The 15929-nt window shown below is 43.0% G+C and overlaps 1 protein-coding gene across 37 annotated transcripts in view; it reads right to left on the bottom strand.

The window, feature by feature from the left end:
- CACNA1C (calcium voltage-gated channel subunit alpha1 C) overlaps positions 1 to 15929 on the bottom strand; it is a 457310-nt gene that overhangs the window by 90566 nt on the left and 350815 nt on the right. For all 37 annotated transcript variants that reach the window (XM_068191795.1, XM_068191793.1, XM_068191810.1 and 34 more), the window contains 8 exons: positions 14438 to 14464; positions 11955 to 12115; positions 10933 to 11158; positions 4795 to 5002; positions 3858 to 3978; positions 1937 to 2051; positions 782 to 902; positions 589 to 658 (listed from right to left, as the gene is read on the bottom strand). In XM_068191795.1, coding sequence (XP_068047896.1) covers positions 589 to 658; positions 782 to 902; positions 1937 to 2051; positions 3858 to 3978; positions 4795 to 5002; positions 10933 to 11158; positions 11955 to 12115; positions 14438 to 14464 — 1049 coding nt within the window. The remainder of the gene's footprint in view (positions 1 to 588; positions 659 to 781; positions 903 to 1936; positions 2052 to 3857; positions 3979 to 4794; positions 5003 to 10932; positions 11159 to 11954; positions 12116 to 14437; positions 14465 to 15929) is intronic.

Raw genomic sequence — 15929 nt, 5'->3', positions numbered from 1 at the left:
GCTCCAATCCTTTCCCCCATCTGGGGTCTCTTGAACACTGCTTGAAGTTCTGAGATTTCTTCAGCCAATCTCTCAAGTACCTGAGAGTGAAGTTAATTAGGCCCACCTGGCTTGAAAACCAGCCTAAGGCTACAGCTTGTTTCTTACACTTCTAGGCTGAGATCTTATGCCTTTAGAGTTACGCTGTGTCACATTATCCTTTTTGATTAGAAAACAGTGCAAAAAGCACTTTCCCTTTCATGACTATCTGTTGTGAGACTCCCCTGACCACTGAGTACTGATAAAGCACACTGAAAACAGTGTCATGTGTATATTTTCAAACACGGAGGTGTGTAAATGATTTGATTCTCTGTACAGCTCTGTATTTTCCAACAAAGAGCTTTACAGGGGACCAAATCAAATATGACTGATCAGTATAGGGACTTCAAAGGGCCAAGTCCACACTTGTGCAAACACATGCCAGGACACCATCCTGTCCCATCATGAAAGCATTTCCAGCAGACCTGCTACCACAGTTTGGCTTTGTGTACATTAGCAGCTGGAGCTTAGCAACTGTCGAGTGAGGCATACAAGGAAGGAGATGTGTACCTGGTGCTTCTGTTGTGGGATAAGGGCTCTTTTCTTCATTTTCATTGGGCTGGTAATCATCCACGTTGATCTGACAGAAATGGAAGGAGAAGCATCAAAGCCTTTATCAGACAAGGCAGACGGTTTTCATTCCCTTAGAAACCCAAGCTGTTCATGCCATCACTGCAGAGTGCTGGCTGCCAGCAGACCCTACCTTGGTAGCAGGTGGGGACTCTCCATCAGCAGTGATGGACTTCAGCTCGATTTTCTCCTCCTTTGTCTCTTCCTCCACAGCTGTTTTTTCCATCTCCTGTTTCTTTTCAGGACTAGCAGTCCTAGCAATTTTACAAGATAAAAAACAAAGAGTTACAAATGTGGAAAGCTGCTTCCCTTTCAGGAACTTCATGTAGTACAGCACACACCATGAGAACAATCAGCTGGCTGGCATCTCCATTCTGAGTTCAGCTTCCATACCAGGCTCCACCTTGTCCTCATCTGCAGGCAAAGGCAGAGGCTCTGATCTATTTTTATGTGGTGTCCCTTATTTTGTAGCTTTCTCAATGGCATGTGTTTGTGTGTGTGCTTGTGAAAATGCATATTTTAGGTCTGTCAGCTGAGATCCCTTTGTTCACCCAACGACAAAGGCATGGGCCATTTTCAACCCATATCTTGTGAACTTCCAACTATATTGCCTACAAATGTTTTGCCCCTGACTGCACCCCTAGAGGGAGGGAAATCTGCTGAGCTGCATGCAGGATGAAGCAGAAAGAGCTGCACAAGAGATTCCCTCCAAGCAGCCTGGAAGACAGTGAACAAGAGGAGTAAGGAGAGGCTTCCCTGCTGTTGGCAGCTGGGAATGACAGAGGAGCTCCTCATCCAGCTTGTGCCCCTTAAGTGTCTGCAGAAGCACTAAAAGAGCTGGCAAGAGAAGAACAGCATGTGGCATCAAAAGAAAAAGAAGCTGCTAAATCTCATTGTGGGAATGACAGAAAATATTCCTCATGGCCCAAAGCAATCAGAAGATAGTAGGGAGATTCAAATGGGATTGACACCATTTCATACTCATTCTCTGCTGTTGCTCTGAAAGCTCATCAGTAACCCAGACTTCCTTTCTTCTGCTCATACCACTGCAACTGGGGGGATCCCTAGCTCACAACATTTTCCTGTCTTACAGTTGGAATTCCTTTATATATACACATAACTCCAAATATAATGACATGAATCACATGTATAATCTATACGTGTCCAGACAGGTTATATATATTACACATACACACATGTATGTATGGGCATCATATTCATATAAATATATCCATGCTGTGTGTAATCACGGGAATGTGTGCAGATAGGTGTATGCAAATGGATTTACCTAGCTAGCTTTTTCCTTTCTTTTTCCTCTTCCTCCTCTTTCTGTGCAGATGTTAAACTCTCAGCATCAGCAAGGTTGTCCACAGCAATGGCCAAAAATACATTCAGCAGGATATCTGTTTGTGTGCTACTTAAAGAAAACAGGCTTTGAAAACTGCAGGCAAAGATTATACCAAAGGTTTCTTAATTGAAAATTTTTAGCAACCTGTCATCAGATCTCTTGGATTTTCCAAACTTCCATTTCACACAACTGCATATCCATCATGCACAAATCTACACCTTCCTTCCACACAGATAACACACTTTGTGGGTTTTCAAAATTTCATGACAGAATGGCTGATGTAAAACAGCAGATTTACAGATTTACATTTTAGTTTCCAGTTTCCCAAGAGCATCTCCCTTTGTGCAGAGAATCCCACTGAACATAAGAGGAGTATGGAATGCTTTGCATCTTTTGACAGTTTAGGTTGCACGAGTGGATTTTATGGACAGCAAGCATAGTACTCTGATGAGCATTTCTGAGGTTAATTTAGTCTGGACAGTGAAGGGTTGAGCTGACAACTCTGCCATCTCCTAGCAGAGAGTCCATGCATGGCCAGTCATGCCCATGTAGCTGAAGGGCAAGGAATCACAACTGTTTTCTTGTCTTACCAGTCAGTGTTCAGATCTCATGTTACAAATCTGACCATAAGGTTGTTCTATACATTTCTTGAGTGTAAGTCTTATTATACCATGATAACTTTTAAGCAAACCCTGGTTCAAGGCTTAGTCTGGAAACACAGACATCCCCCCCTCCCTGGGCTCCAAGGTCTAAAGGTTCCAAAGTCAGCCAGCATTGTAGAGTTGGCTCACATTTTCACAAGGGGATCCAAGTTGTAGCTTTTTTAATCTGTCAGCCAGATTGCCTACCTTGACCTTCAGATAAGTGGAATTGCACCATCTCACTTTGAAGTGAGGGCATGCAGGTCAACCAAAATGTCAAATAACAGGGTTTGAGAGATCTGAATTATGGGCCCAGGCCAGAAGAGCTGGGCTGAGTCTATAAGGTGGCTTTATAGAAGCATCAGTATAAAAGGAAGTGTCACCTCTGACACAGGAGGGCCATTTATTAGGGAAGCAGAAACTAAACACACAAATTTGGAGCAAACTGAGATTGGGAACAGAATGGCAGCTCTACGTTACATGCAAATTCCTGTGAAGAGACACTCACAGCACAATCCTGCAATGTGCTTTGTGCCTCCTGGGGTGAGTACAGTGCCCTCACTTCACCTTAAAGCCAGACAGAACTGAAGTTACTCAAGACCAGCACAGGCTGGAAGATAACAGAGCACAAAATTTTCTGTTTGAAGAACACACAGATTGCAGGGACTGAAACGGAACACAGGTCCTATTAGTTTATACATGAATTATTACATGATCTCACATAAATCAATTATGTCAAACATATGTTACTCCTACTACAGCATTTGTATATAGCATATTGCAGATTATACATATTTTTATTCCACATAAGGCTTGGATGGAAGCACATGGAATATATTACTAAAAAGCCATTAAAGAAAAAAAAAAAAGCAGTAAGTACAGTAGGAACACCCAGAAATTAGTTTGTGGAGAAGGCAGGGAAGAAAAACCTATGAGATAATTAAGGGGAATGAAAAATAAAAACACTAAACATGTAAAGATACTAAATAAAAACTAGCATGTGGAACTGGCGCATAGCTGGCTCTTACAACTGTTTATATGTCTTAGCACCAGCTAAAACAAAATGAACTTTTTAAACTTTTGGCAGTGTAACACTAAAATTCAGACCTAAGGAAAAGGCAAAAATGTGAGGTGTGAAATTCACTATTTTCTGACATATCAAAGTAAATAGTGGTTTTAATTCATCCCCTCTTGCAGAAAAGAGTAGCATCAAAGGATACAGTTTCCACAGATGAAGAGGATGATGAAGTAAATACAGACCAACATTCCTGGAAAAGAGGGGCCGCCATAAGCCATGATCCCATCATACATCACCGAATTCCAGTCCTCCCCAGTCAGGATCTAAATGACACATTCCCACCAATAAGGGATACAGTGTTAGACCACACAGAGAATTTGAAAACCCCATTAACACAAAGATACCCACTGTCCTAGAGAACACCCCCTCCCCCAGGATGGAGCTGATGGAGACTCAGGCAGTGTCCATCTAGAACATTAAAAAACAAACAAACAAACAAAAAAAAAAAACAACCACAGAACAAAGAAAATGCAAAGAAGGCCTGTGCTCAAAGTGGGAAAAAGCCCCAAAGAGTGTGTTCTCGAAGATGATGGCTGAAGGCAATGGCTCTCCTAGACAAATCCTTTCAAGTCTCCCCGTTCTCCAAGCCTTTCCCTCCCAGGTGCCTGCTGTTTCAGACAGGCTGCACAGCCTTTAGCACTGCCCTCAGCACAGCCCTCCAGGCCATTGCCCTTCTCCTCACGTCAGTGAAATCATGATCCTGAGGCTCTTGGTGGGTCACTCCCAAAGCTTCAGAGAGCTCAAAGGCGCAGGGGATTACTTCTGTGAGCAGGTATTTGTTCCCCAGAGCAGGGAGGACAGCAGCAGGGCTGGGCTTTGGCAGCAAGTGCTGCCCTGGGACGTGGCAATGGCTGTTCTCTTGTCCTGCCCTGCCAAGACCCCGTGGCCTTGCAACACACAGGGGTTTTATCTTTGGCTCCTACTTTGGGAAGGAATACCCCGTGCTGGAGCACAACCAGGCACCCTCCTCCTGGAGCTGTTAGGGTCCAGCCCCTTCCTGGGGACTGCCAGGCTGCAGGACCCATCTTGCCCCATGAAAACACAACGTGTTGGCCCGCGGGGACCACTCGTGCCCTTACCTGAAACACAGTCAGGAGGGACTGAGGGAAGTTGTCAAATGTACTTCTCCTGGTTTGCATCTCATCAAAGTTAAACTTGCCCCCAAAGAGCTGCATGCCCAGGAGTGAGAAGATGATGATGAAGAGGAAGAGAAGCAGCAACAGGGAAGCAATGGAGCGGACTGAATTCAGGAGTGAAGCCACAAGATTACTCAGGGAGTTCCAATATCTGGGAGAGAAAACAGAAGCAGTTAAAATTCCTTCGGTTCGAGACAGGTGCTCGTGGACTGCACAGGATATTGGCTCAGGATGCCTTCTGTGCAAAGCAGGCATTTCCAAACACCCTGTTAAGCAGTGAATCATTGATGTGCCTCCCTAAGATAACGAGACCTACCGCAGCTAATGAGTAATTTTACTACCACACGTGTACATACACAATTCCCTCCACCCCCCACTCCCTCCACACACACACACCCAGAAGATTATTACAGCACTCTCCATCTAAGGCTCTGCACATCTTCTATCAATATACAGTGATTAGTTCTTGCTGCTTCAGTGAGTTACATTCTAACCAACCTCATTACAACACTCACAGATGTTGTGGCAGCCAGAATACCTCACTCCAGAGAATGGCCTGTAATAACTAGCAAGAACAGATGGGGAAACTGTTTGGATGCAAATACAAACATGCCCAAAATTTGGAGTGTGTGAGTGTGTGCTTGGGCTCACTCACAGAGAGGTTGCTGAGCTCTCTGGGACTGGGAGGAATGAGAAAGGTATCAATGCTCCTTTTACAAGGACCCGAAAGCAAACTCCAGATCTACCTTTATTTGGAAGACCACAATATCACTTGCTTTTTTGGTTTTCAAACCTACTCTACCTCTTCAAACAGGCTGCAGGACATTTTCAAATGGCTTTCAAATTCAAGAGACAGGATGGTTAAGACCTTTTCTCCCAGTGTATTCAGCTTGTACGCAGTTCAGACTCATGTATGATGCAGGGAGAGGATCCTTTTGCCCTTGTGGTTCCAGTTCAGGGTTCAGAGAGATGCCAGCAGCATGTTTGCTGCAGCATGTAAATTTGCATTCTTTGCCAGCCTGCAGAGTAGTCACAAGCTGGGAAGAGGCTTTAGAAAAAAATTCTAAAGAATTCACCACATCACCCATGAAGCAACTTCCACTTAGGTCTTGCATCTGCTCAGTCACTCCTAATCTACTGCTTAGCTGGTCATGAGCTATTCTCTTTTGTGCTTTGAGGCTGGCAGAGCTTTCAGACTGGGCTGCAGATTAGCTCTCATCCTCCAATCACCTCATTTTGATGCACATTATTGGCAAAGCTTTAACAACTTTCACAGGTCAGCAAGCCAGCAATGTTTGCCTGTGCTCTTCCTTCTACCTGGCCTGCCACCATGCTTTGAGAGCCCACCAAGGCCCTCTAGTCCCTTTTCCCAGGGCCCACAGCTTTGAACATTTCTTTACTCAGAGGACTCTGCATTTCTAACCCTACTTTCCCTGAAGACAAAAGTTCCAGGTAAAAAGGATGGCAGACTGGTGCTCTGGCTCTTTTGTGGAAGCCTTATCCTTCAACTCATCATTTTTTTCTGAAGGGAGTATACATCCTCATTAGAGACAAGGGTTCTTAAAATCCTAGTTAAATTAATACTTTTTAAATGTTGATCTAAAAAGAATACTTTTCTTGTCCTGTGGAAGGCAGGACTGCCTGAGCAGCCCAATCACTTCAGGATGATTAGCAATCTGATCTGCAGAGGGACATCACCGTGTCCTCTCAAGTTCAGCAGCAGGTTCATCTCCAAGGACTGAGCTTCAAAGAGAGCTGTGATGTTTTCCCTCCAGCCCAGCTTCAGCACTTCAGAGAGAACTAGGATGCTTTAAAGTTTAACTGCAATTAAAGAGATGAGCAATGAAAAACTACAGAGCAAAGGTAAGGGCATGGAAGCTGTGGGCTCGGTGCCACCAAATATCCGCACGGAATGTGCAATGTAACAGCTCCCTGTGTTTGCAGTTATGCTCACAGCTCACACACTTTCACACTTTGAAAAGATGGGAAAGTGACACAGGAGAAGGGAAAAATTCATTCTGATGAAAGTCAAATGAATTCAGCATCCTTAAAGCAGAGGTTGATGGGCTCCAGGATATCTCCAAGTCCTCCAATGTCAGCCAGGACACACATTTTCTAGGTCTTCCTAGCAGTGCCCTTAAGAAGCAGTGAAGCTGTTACACATCTGAACAGTCCCAGTGACTCAGTTTAAGCTTAAAGGCCTTGCTATCTCAACTCACAACTGTGCAGACTTCTATCAGCTCTGCATTTCTTACAAATGGCTCAATACCTGGCATTCAGATTGTTATATAAGTATTGAGCTTCAAGCAGTTAACTGAGGTGGCCTGGTGGTAAGATTAGTGCTGTTTTATCTGTGTACTACTGCTAGCTAGAAGTACAGTACCACTAGAAAAGTAAATAAACCAATCAGGAAAAAAAAAAAAAAAAAGGAGAAAAAGGAAAAAGGAGAGGATAAGAAATGATTGACTGATTAGGACGTGAAAATAACAACAGTTTTATCTCAGGGTCCTAGAAGCCGACCTGAGGTTACCATCTGTCCCATTTGGTGGTTGAAGAACTAACATGAAGTCCCTCAAAGTGAGATCTGGGATTACTCAGTGAAACACAAGGGTTTCATGTCAGCAATGGTTGAAGCCCAGACAAAGAAGAAGTGTCTCACTACTTCACCCTCTCTGCTTATCACCTTACTACAGAGGGAAAATCAGCCCTGGATACTGGATGGAATAGGAGGGTTTGGACCAGGCAGCTTTTAGTGGGAAGTATGAGAGAAAGCAGTGCTGCTGCCCCAGATTTATGGGGAAATGGGTGTGCCTCTGAACAGCCCCCACTGCAGATCCCAGGCCCTTGAGGGTGCCAGTGAACAAGGATCTGCAAACCCCCAGGTGAGCAGGACATGACTGTGATCCCTGTTTCAAAGGAGGAATGATGCAGAGAAGTCAAGTGGTTTGTTCAACGCCTCACACAGCAACCAACTGCAGAACTGGATTAGAGCTTAACCTGCTCTACTCTCTTCCCTCCCCTCTCTCTCCATTGCCTTCTCCTATAGCTTTATGATCACATCTCTAGCAATCACAGATGCAGGGCTTAAAACAGCAGCAACAGCTGGCAGACTCATTATTGGAAAGCTGCCTGCCCTGTTCATCCAATATAAAACCACTTTGACAGGGATTTTTGACAGAAGGCACAAAAAATGGGGCACCCTGTCTCTCCTCCCTGCAAATAACAGTGACTTACCTAGTGGCAGGATTAGGTATAAACCATCAAATTTCTGTATGCTGTCACAAATTATATGATTTAATTTTTAAATACAAAGGATTATAATACATATAAAGCAGTAAAAGCTTATTTATAATGAGAAAAGAATCTGTCTTCGCATAACAAAGTGAGATGTTCTGCACAGCACTTTAAAAATTAGGGAGAATAAAACAGATTACATTGTCTGCTTGTCTAATGTATTCATAATTTTGGAAGAAATGTTTGGTCTTGAAATTCAAAATGATGTTTCTAAAATGATGCATTGTTCACCTGATGGTATCTTTATTTGTTTCTATTCTATTATGGAGCTATATTTGTGTTTCTTGTAGAATTGTATCATCTTGATGACCCAGAATTTGTTTGTGCATGGTGTTTACCATGGAAAATCGATGTAAATATATAAAGAATAGTCTACCTTCTCATATAGTCTTACCAGAGTAATTTTCCTGCTTTGTACCTTTTAAATATCCTCGATTATCACTATTCTCACTTCCACTGTATGTCCCCATATGCTCATGAATGTATGCGTGATATAAAACATGACTCTGTAATTCCTCCTGCCCCTCCCAGCTTTCCAGTGCTGTATCTCTCTGAATTACCATTGTACTCAGGTGGGGTGTTCCACCGGTGCTGATAATGTCATTGAAAAAATCCTCATTGTATTTACAGCTGAGTGAACAACAGAAAAATGTGTAATTTACTGGAGAAGGCAAAAGTTTGGCTTTAATGCCAAAGTATTCTGTCCTGCAGTAAGGCATGAGTGAGCCTAAAATACTGTTTCGGAGGCTTGTGTTAGGGTCTTCCACATGAGGGTGAACTTCACCCACAGAGTGAAGAATTATGGAGAAAATTATGAATAATTACAAAACATATAAATCTGAAACTACTGCAGCCTACTTGTCAATATTTTAGGAACAGGAAAGAAAGAAAGAAAAATCTGATTAATACATTATGCATCATGAGTTCTTCCTTAGCTCTGTGCTTTACACACAGACCCATGCAAAAATTGCAGGAGACATATTCCAGGTAACACTTTTTCCAGGAAAAATTGTATTTTAATTGTGCTGCGGAGTGAAGGCAAATGTAACCAGTCCCACTGCTGATTGGTTCCATCATCACATTTCTGCCAGAAGCTTTAGGAATATGTGAGTATTCCACCAGCCCAGGCTTTCTGGGCATTAATGCTATTAAAGCATTAATGATATTCTCTCTGTGTTTGCCTTTCTATTAGAGAATTCTCTTAGCTAGCTTATATATTTCGTGTAGGGGTGGAGACATATCTTGAAAAAACAATGACCTCTCCAGGATGCTATGTCGAAGCTCATGCTTTTATAGCTATTGGTATGCTGCCCTGGGTGTATCTGATTACCCAGTGCCTGAAACAGCTACTGCTTTCCTCAGAAACCAGGCCTGGGACTTGGTAATGGATAGATCCAGGAAAAACAATCCCCACACCAGAGATCCCCACTATTTCTGAAAGAGCAAAGATGCCTTTCTTGCTGGAAACTCGTTTCCCCTCTCTGGGAGGGAACGTTCGTTCCCCTCTGGAAGGTTTTCCCCTCTTCTATGATCACATATCCAAACAGATCACTTTTCCCCCCCACTTTTGAAATAGTTGTAGGCTTGCTTTGGCCTCTCTCTCTGAGACTGTGAACCAATTTTCTGTCTCTGCCATCTGACCCTGAGATCCATCCATCCTGCCAGAGATCTGAGCCTCAGAAGCTTCAAGGGCAAATCTTGTATGATGCACAATTCCAAGTCTGGTGTTTTTTTTCTGCCTCTCAGCTCAGCCATCTTGACTATCATCCAGCTTTGGACTTGTTTTTCTCATGTGCTGTGTTTTCTATCTCAAATTTGTCAGAAATTTCCTCTGGTGGTGGTGGTGATTGCGGGGGTGGGGGGGCATTACAGGAATTATAGGGACATGATGATGGCTGAGCAGGCAGAAAAAGAACTCTTTCACCACCTCAGTCAAGCTTTTTGTGAGGTGCTGGCTGGTGCCCACATGGGAAAAGGCAAACTTTCTGCTACTTGGGGCAAGTGCTTGGATAGATTTGTAGCAAGAGCTCTGGGTAAGTTTGGAGCTGATCTCTCCTACAAATTCCCCTCAAGCTGAAAAAGCCCTGCCAAACCAAGCTGGTGTTTTGGAGGAACCTGGCTCAGCAAGCAGTGACTGCTTAATAGATATTACTGTGCCTTTATGCAGAGGGAGAGGGGAAAGAATGAAAAGGGAAAAGAGGAGATATTGGAAGATGGAAAAAGTCTGGTTTCTTCATAAAGTTGCTGCTTCGTGATGGACTCCTTGGAAGGGGTATAGCTGGCAACATCCTTTGCCTGTAGTTGCTGGTATTGACACAATCTCCCACTCAGGTCACTGTTGAGTCTACTGGAGCTGGCATGGGCTCCTCAGTCAAATGCTGTTTTGGCTCAAAGCCTTTCAGACTCCTCTCTGTCATCAAAAAGCATCAGAGGAGGTCACAAGGCTATCTGCTGGTTTGGTTTTCTTTCTCTTTTGCAGAGAACTGTAAGAGCCTGAGGTCAGTTCACATAATTCCAAATTTCATTTTAACACTTTACGTGGTATCAGGTGTCTCCAGCTGCCCGTGCCAGACTCCTCACCACTCACACTGGGGACAGATGTCCAGTCTGTACAGCCCTCCCCACCCTGTTACAGACTTCAGAAGATGAGGACTGTTAATCTAGCATTGTAGCACTCTCACTACCTAATTAGTGGTAGAAAAAGTGAAAGTAAACAGGGATGTGAGTGACATGTACCCATACATTGAGCAGCAGCCCTCCTCCAGCCCCAAAGAAGCAATAAAGTACCTTGTGATTTTAAATATTCTTAGGAGTCTCACACATCTCAAAACAGAAATGCCCAGCGGTGACATGATCTTTGTCTCCACCAGGATGGTTTCCAGGATGCCTCCACACACAATGAAACAGTCAAAGCGGTTGAACAGGGACACAAAGTAGGCCTGGAGACCAAGGCTGTACATCTTCAGCAGCATCTCTGCCGTGAAAAGAGCTAGCAGCACCTTATTGGCAGTGTCTCATGAAAAGCAAAAAGAAACAGATTAAGGAAACTTAGTCAAAAGATCATCACAACTCATCATCGGCCCTTGCTTCTAAGAAAGCATTTTAAGGATCAGCCTGAAAAGTTAACTTTGTATAACTTGGGCCAAAGAATTAACTCGAAAAGCGTGGGCATCTCATTCACAGAAATGCTTCAGCAAGAGGGCTACAGCAATTCTCATGTACTGCACATACAGCTGCAATGTATTACACAACCTCCAATGGCAGGGACACGCCTTCCCATGCACAACCTGCCTTCACACCCGTCATCTGCAGAGGAGAGTGGGAATAGAAGAGCTGCTGTGCTACCTACTGTTGCTTAATTAAGCCTTTTCAGCTGCTCTCACCTCCAGAGAGAATTCAGTTGTTCTGCAGACAGAAGAATGTTACAAATCACTCATCAGCTCCCTAATAATTAGAATTTATCATAAATGCCATTTCAGGGGAAACCTTGGACAACGTGGGGTTCCCAGTAGCTATCCATAAATTGGGAATCCAGTTGCTGCAAATATAAATTTAGCATAAGCTTCCGATTTCACTTACACCCAATGGAATGCTGCTTTGGCTGGAAAGGAGGTTTTTACATCTTTTCTATAACTTCTTCCACCACAGCCAGATAAGTTTATTGTATTCTTTAGGACCCTCCACAGACACAGGAGTGCTTGGAGCTGTGCACGCTCCTTTTACCTTGTGTGGTTTAATGCATCAGCTCTTCACTCAGCTCCCTTTTCCGACACCCTCCATAATAAACAGAACCAGAAGCTCCTCCTCACCTTGGACCTCCGTGAGCCAGTCTGGCTGGTTGTAGTGCTCAGAGGCAATGGTGAGGGTGTTGAGAAACACGAGGAAGATCACCAGCCAATAGAAAACATTGGACTTGACAGCAGCACGGCACTTCCTCCTGCAGAATCGATTCCATCGGCGCCAGTAGCGACTTGAAAAATTGAAGAAGGGAAAGTTCTTTTCAGAGAGGGGGATCTTTAGGCTATTGCAGCTCTCTGTTAAGGGAGACTTTAGTCTTGATTTATTGTTCAAGAGTGGTAGGGAGTAAGTCAAGTTCACCCTGAGAAACACTCTGTCATCTCAGTCTACACTTGTGAACATCCTTCCTATAGCTGTAGGAGTAAAGATTGTCCTAAACCAATTTGCAAGAGCTTCAAGCCATACCTTAATCTGAGTAAGACACCCACAGCATAAACCTCAAGAGATTTTTTAGCTCAGTTGCCACAAAAATAAATATTCTCCTTGTACTTGATTCTTGTGGCTTGCAACGGCACCTTTCCCAGCCTCAGGACAGTCAATAGATTCTCTATCACATGGAGCTGAAGGATTAAGGCGTTGGAGAGGTGAGGTCAAATAAAATCCAAAGAACATTTCCAGCATTCAGCAACATTCAGGAGCAAGCCCAATAAAAGGGCTAGTTCTGAAAAAAAATCCCAAACTTAGGGGACTTCAGCATCTCACCTTCATGCCTGGAACTAAGGGTACCATTTGCTAATCAAGAGAGTTTTTAAAGTTTGCCTTCCATGAACACATCCCCTTGTGTCACTGATTTCTTAGGGTAATTACTAACCACAGAAGATATTTAAAGCTAATTACACACCTCCTACTCTTCAGAATTTAACTTGCATAGCAACCAGTTTCCAGGCAACACTTGCCACTGTATAATAAATCTAATAGTTTTATATAGATACTACATATATATGTGTGTGTGTCTGAAGTGACACACACATACACGATGTTACAGGAGATAGAACTTTTCTTGGCTACTCTTGCCCTTTGTGTAATTTTCAGTGGCAAACTATAGCCATGCTTGAGATCAGGGCTCTCATCTACAGGAACCAAAGCCAGACCATGTAAACACAATGTGAACAAGGATCTTGCAACAACATTTTAACAGGTGGTCATATCTAGGGGGTTTTACCTGTGCAATTTACAAAGGCACCTAGTCTATCACAAACAGATACATTGGGTGTTTTGCAGTGGATTTGGGGCAAGAAATAATCTTCCCAACTTCCAAAGTGGGCACCACACTTAGACATTAATGTTGTCATTAAACTATTTGCAATCTCACACGCTTTTGTGCGTGCTTTTGCACAAATGTATGTGCACATGACAATGTATGGTGCTTTCTGTGCTTGCACCTCCTCTCTTTACATTGGGATGTCACATATGTGCTTCCCAAACTGACATTACTCATTGCTCCTTAGGTAAGCAGAAGGGCCCAGTTACACACTGTGGCAGCAGCTCTCTGGCCACAGAGAGCAGGCACAGACTTCCCCAGGCGTTTTCCCGGGGAAGGCTGTGAGAAAATCAGAGAAAAGAATGTGAAACAATTCTTATCTCCACTTGTTGCACCTGCTGTTGTGCACATGTGGAATGTGCCATGGAGATTTGTTTACCAAAGGGTGGTTTCTTAATTGGACACTGGATGGTGTTTGGATTGATTGACCAATTAGGTCAAAGCTGTATTGGATGGGCTGCAAGGGTTACTGAGTTTCTTAATAAGTATAGGATAATATAGTAGAAGATGATATAATAAAGCAATTGATCAGCCTTCTGCAATCACAGAGTCAATGCTAATTATTACTCAGCTGGGGGCCTGTGGCGAGAACACACTTGCTCCAGTTATTCTGAACATTCGTTTAGTATTTTATAAACCTGACTTTGAATTCAGGGTTATGGAGGCAGCTGAGATCCCACCAAAGCAGTAGAAATGGACCTTAACAACCAAGTTCCATGACTTCAGTCAGCCTCTCCAGTGACACCCCAGAAATAGCCATGTTAGGACTGCTTCACTTTTCCAAAAGCTCTAAGTCAACAGAAAACCAAACACCACCAGAGAAGCTCCCCATGTCCCAGGTTCAATGGGAGAATTTCACAAGTAAGATGCCAGCTTCATCAGTTGAAATCTTTACAATCAAGCAAAGCAGAGAAGTTCGACAAAGAGCGCCTTGAGCAGACAGGGCTGATGTTGACGGATGTAGTATAATTATGTGGTTGAACTGGGTTTTTATTTCTGATTTTGTATTTTATGGTTTGAGATACAAAGGTAGAATAGATAGGTATTTCAGTAGTCAGTATTCCCTGTGCCTTATTTCAGTGTGAAACTAAGAAAAAAATTATGACTAAATTCTGACATATTTAGCAGGATCTCCTAGAATCACCACTGCATCCCAGCAATGCTGGTATAAAAAGCTTCAGAAAAGAGCAAAATTGGTAGAAAGAAGGAAAAGCAAAAGTCGGTTTTACTTACCTAAATTTTGATTTTGAGATCCGATGCCTGAAAGACAAGAATTGTCATTAGAGTCTCTGAAGCTGTCCCACACCTCCCAGACTTTTGTGAAAATAGCAATAGAATGAAACAAAGTTAAGCTCAATGCATTTTTTAATCCATGCTGTTTTCCCCTTGCTTCTGTTGTAAGTCAGTGTAGGTACTGGGCATGGCTAGAATTCCCCAATAACCAAATCTTGTGTTTTGCTGGGACTCATGAAGCAGGAGTCATGCCATGGTGGCATTCTACCACTTATAGATACCAGTGAACTCTACAACTGCTACCAAATTTATTCTTCAAGTATGATTTTTTTTTGTCACTAATATTTTTTCTTATAATAAAAATGTATGACTTTATACAGACAGACTTGTTCCTTTCATACATCACCTGTCACTTCAGGATGTATACACACATTATGAAACAATAATGGTGAAAATAATGCTTTTTTCAGTAATTGAAGGAAAAAAGGTGCATGGCAAATATTTTCAAACTTAGATACAAACACTTATTGGTCTTGGTTATTTATGTAAATCGGTTTGCATTCAAATGAGTCTGTACAATAATAGATTCTGTTGCTATCAATGAAATTTTGAGAATTAAGCACTCCTGAAAATTTGGCCATATTCCCACTATATATGTGTTTAAATATCTAATTCCATGAATTTGGATTTATTCACCTACATAGTCTCATTAATCTTTTATGAGAAGTCGCAGGCAAAGCTAGAAATAGGCCCCAGTTTTTAAACCACTACCCTGCTGTGCTCGACACGTGTCCTGTAAGGCCTTTGAACACTTTGGCTGTCTTTTGGTGAATCCATAATGGTGCACAGAGAGAAATAAATGTGGATACAATACTGTGAGTCAGAGGTGACTTGTGGAGCTGCAAAATCTACCACCAATAGCAGCGGGAATGAAACTCTGGGGAATGACTATGGAAAAAGTATTTCTGCTGGGTTGAAGCATTCCTTGAGGCTCCCTCTATGACAGGAAAGTGGGTCACTGTTGACAGCAGTCAGCAGAGGTCTTACTGCTCTGCCCTAAAATTGGATTCACTGTTAGTAGAGATGGGAGAATGTAATTCTCCAAGCATCTAGCACTTCTTACTGTAGCAGCCTTCACAATGGTCCTGTCCCTGCTTGAGGACATCAGTTACTGACATGTAAACCTCTGCAGTCAGCAGAGGTCTTACTGCTCTGCCCTAAAATTGGATTCACTGTTAGTAGAGATGGGAGAATGTAATTCTCCAAGCATCTAGCACTTCTTACTGTAGCAGCCTTCACAATGGTCCCGTCCCTGCTTGAGGACATCAGTTACTGACAAGTAATCAGTGATAGGTCAGGTTCCTTATCTGGAAGAGGTTTTAGTCAGGGGAACTTTTCACCAGCAGATGGGCTGAGCCAAAAAAAAGAAAAAGGCCTTTGCACCAAATATCCAAATACATAATTCCTGCTGTGTCACAGGCAGCTTGTCTAG

The sequence above is a fragment of the Anomalospiza imberbis genome, chromosome 5 (assembly GCF_031753505.1).
Source record: "Anomalospiza imberbis isolate Cuckoo-Finch-1a 21T00152 chromosome 5, ASM3175350v1, whole genome shotgun sequence".
NCBI lineage: Eukaryota > Metazoa > Chordata > Aves > Passeriformes > Viduidae > Anomalospiza > Anomalospiza imberbis.
The sequence above is the reverse complement of the archived record's forward strand: the minus strand, read 5'-3'. Positions and strand labels throughout refer to the sequence as shown.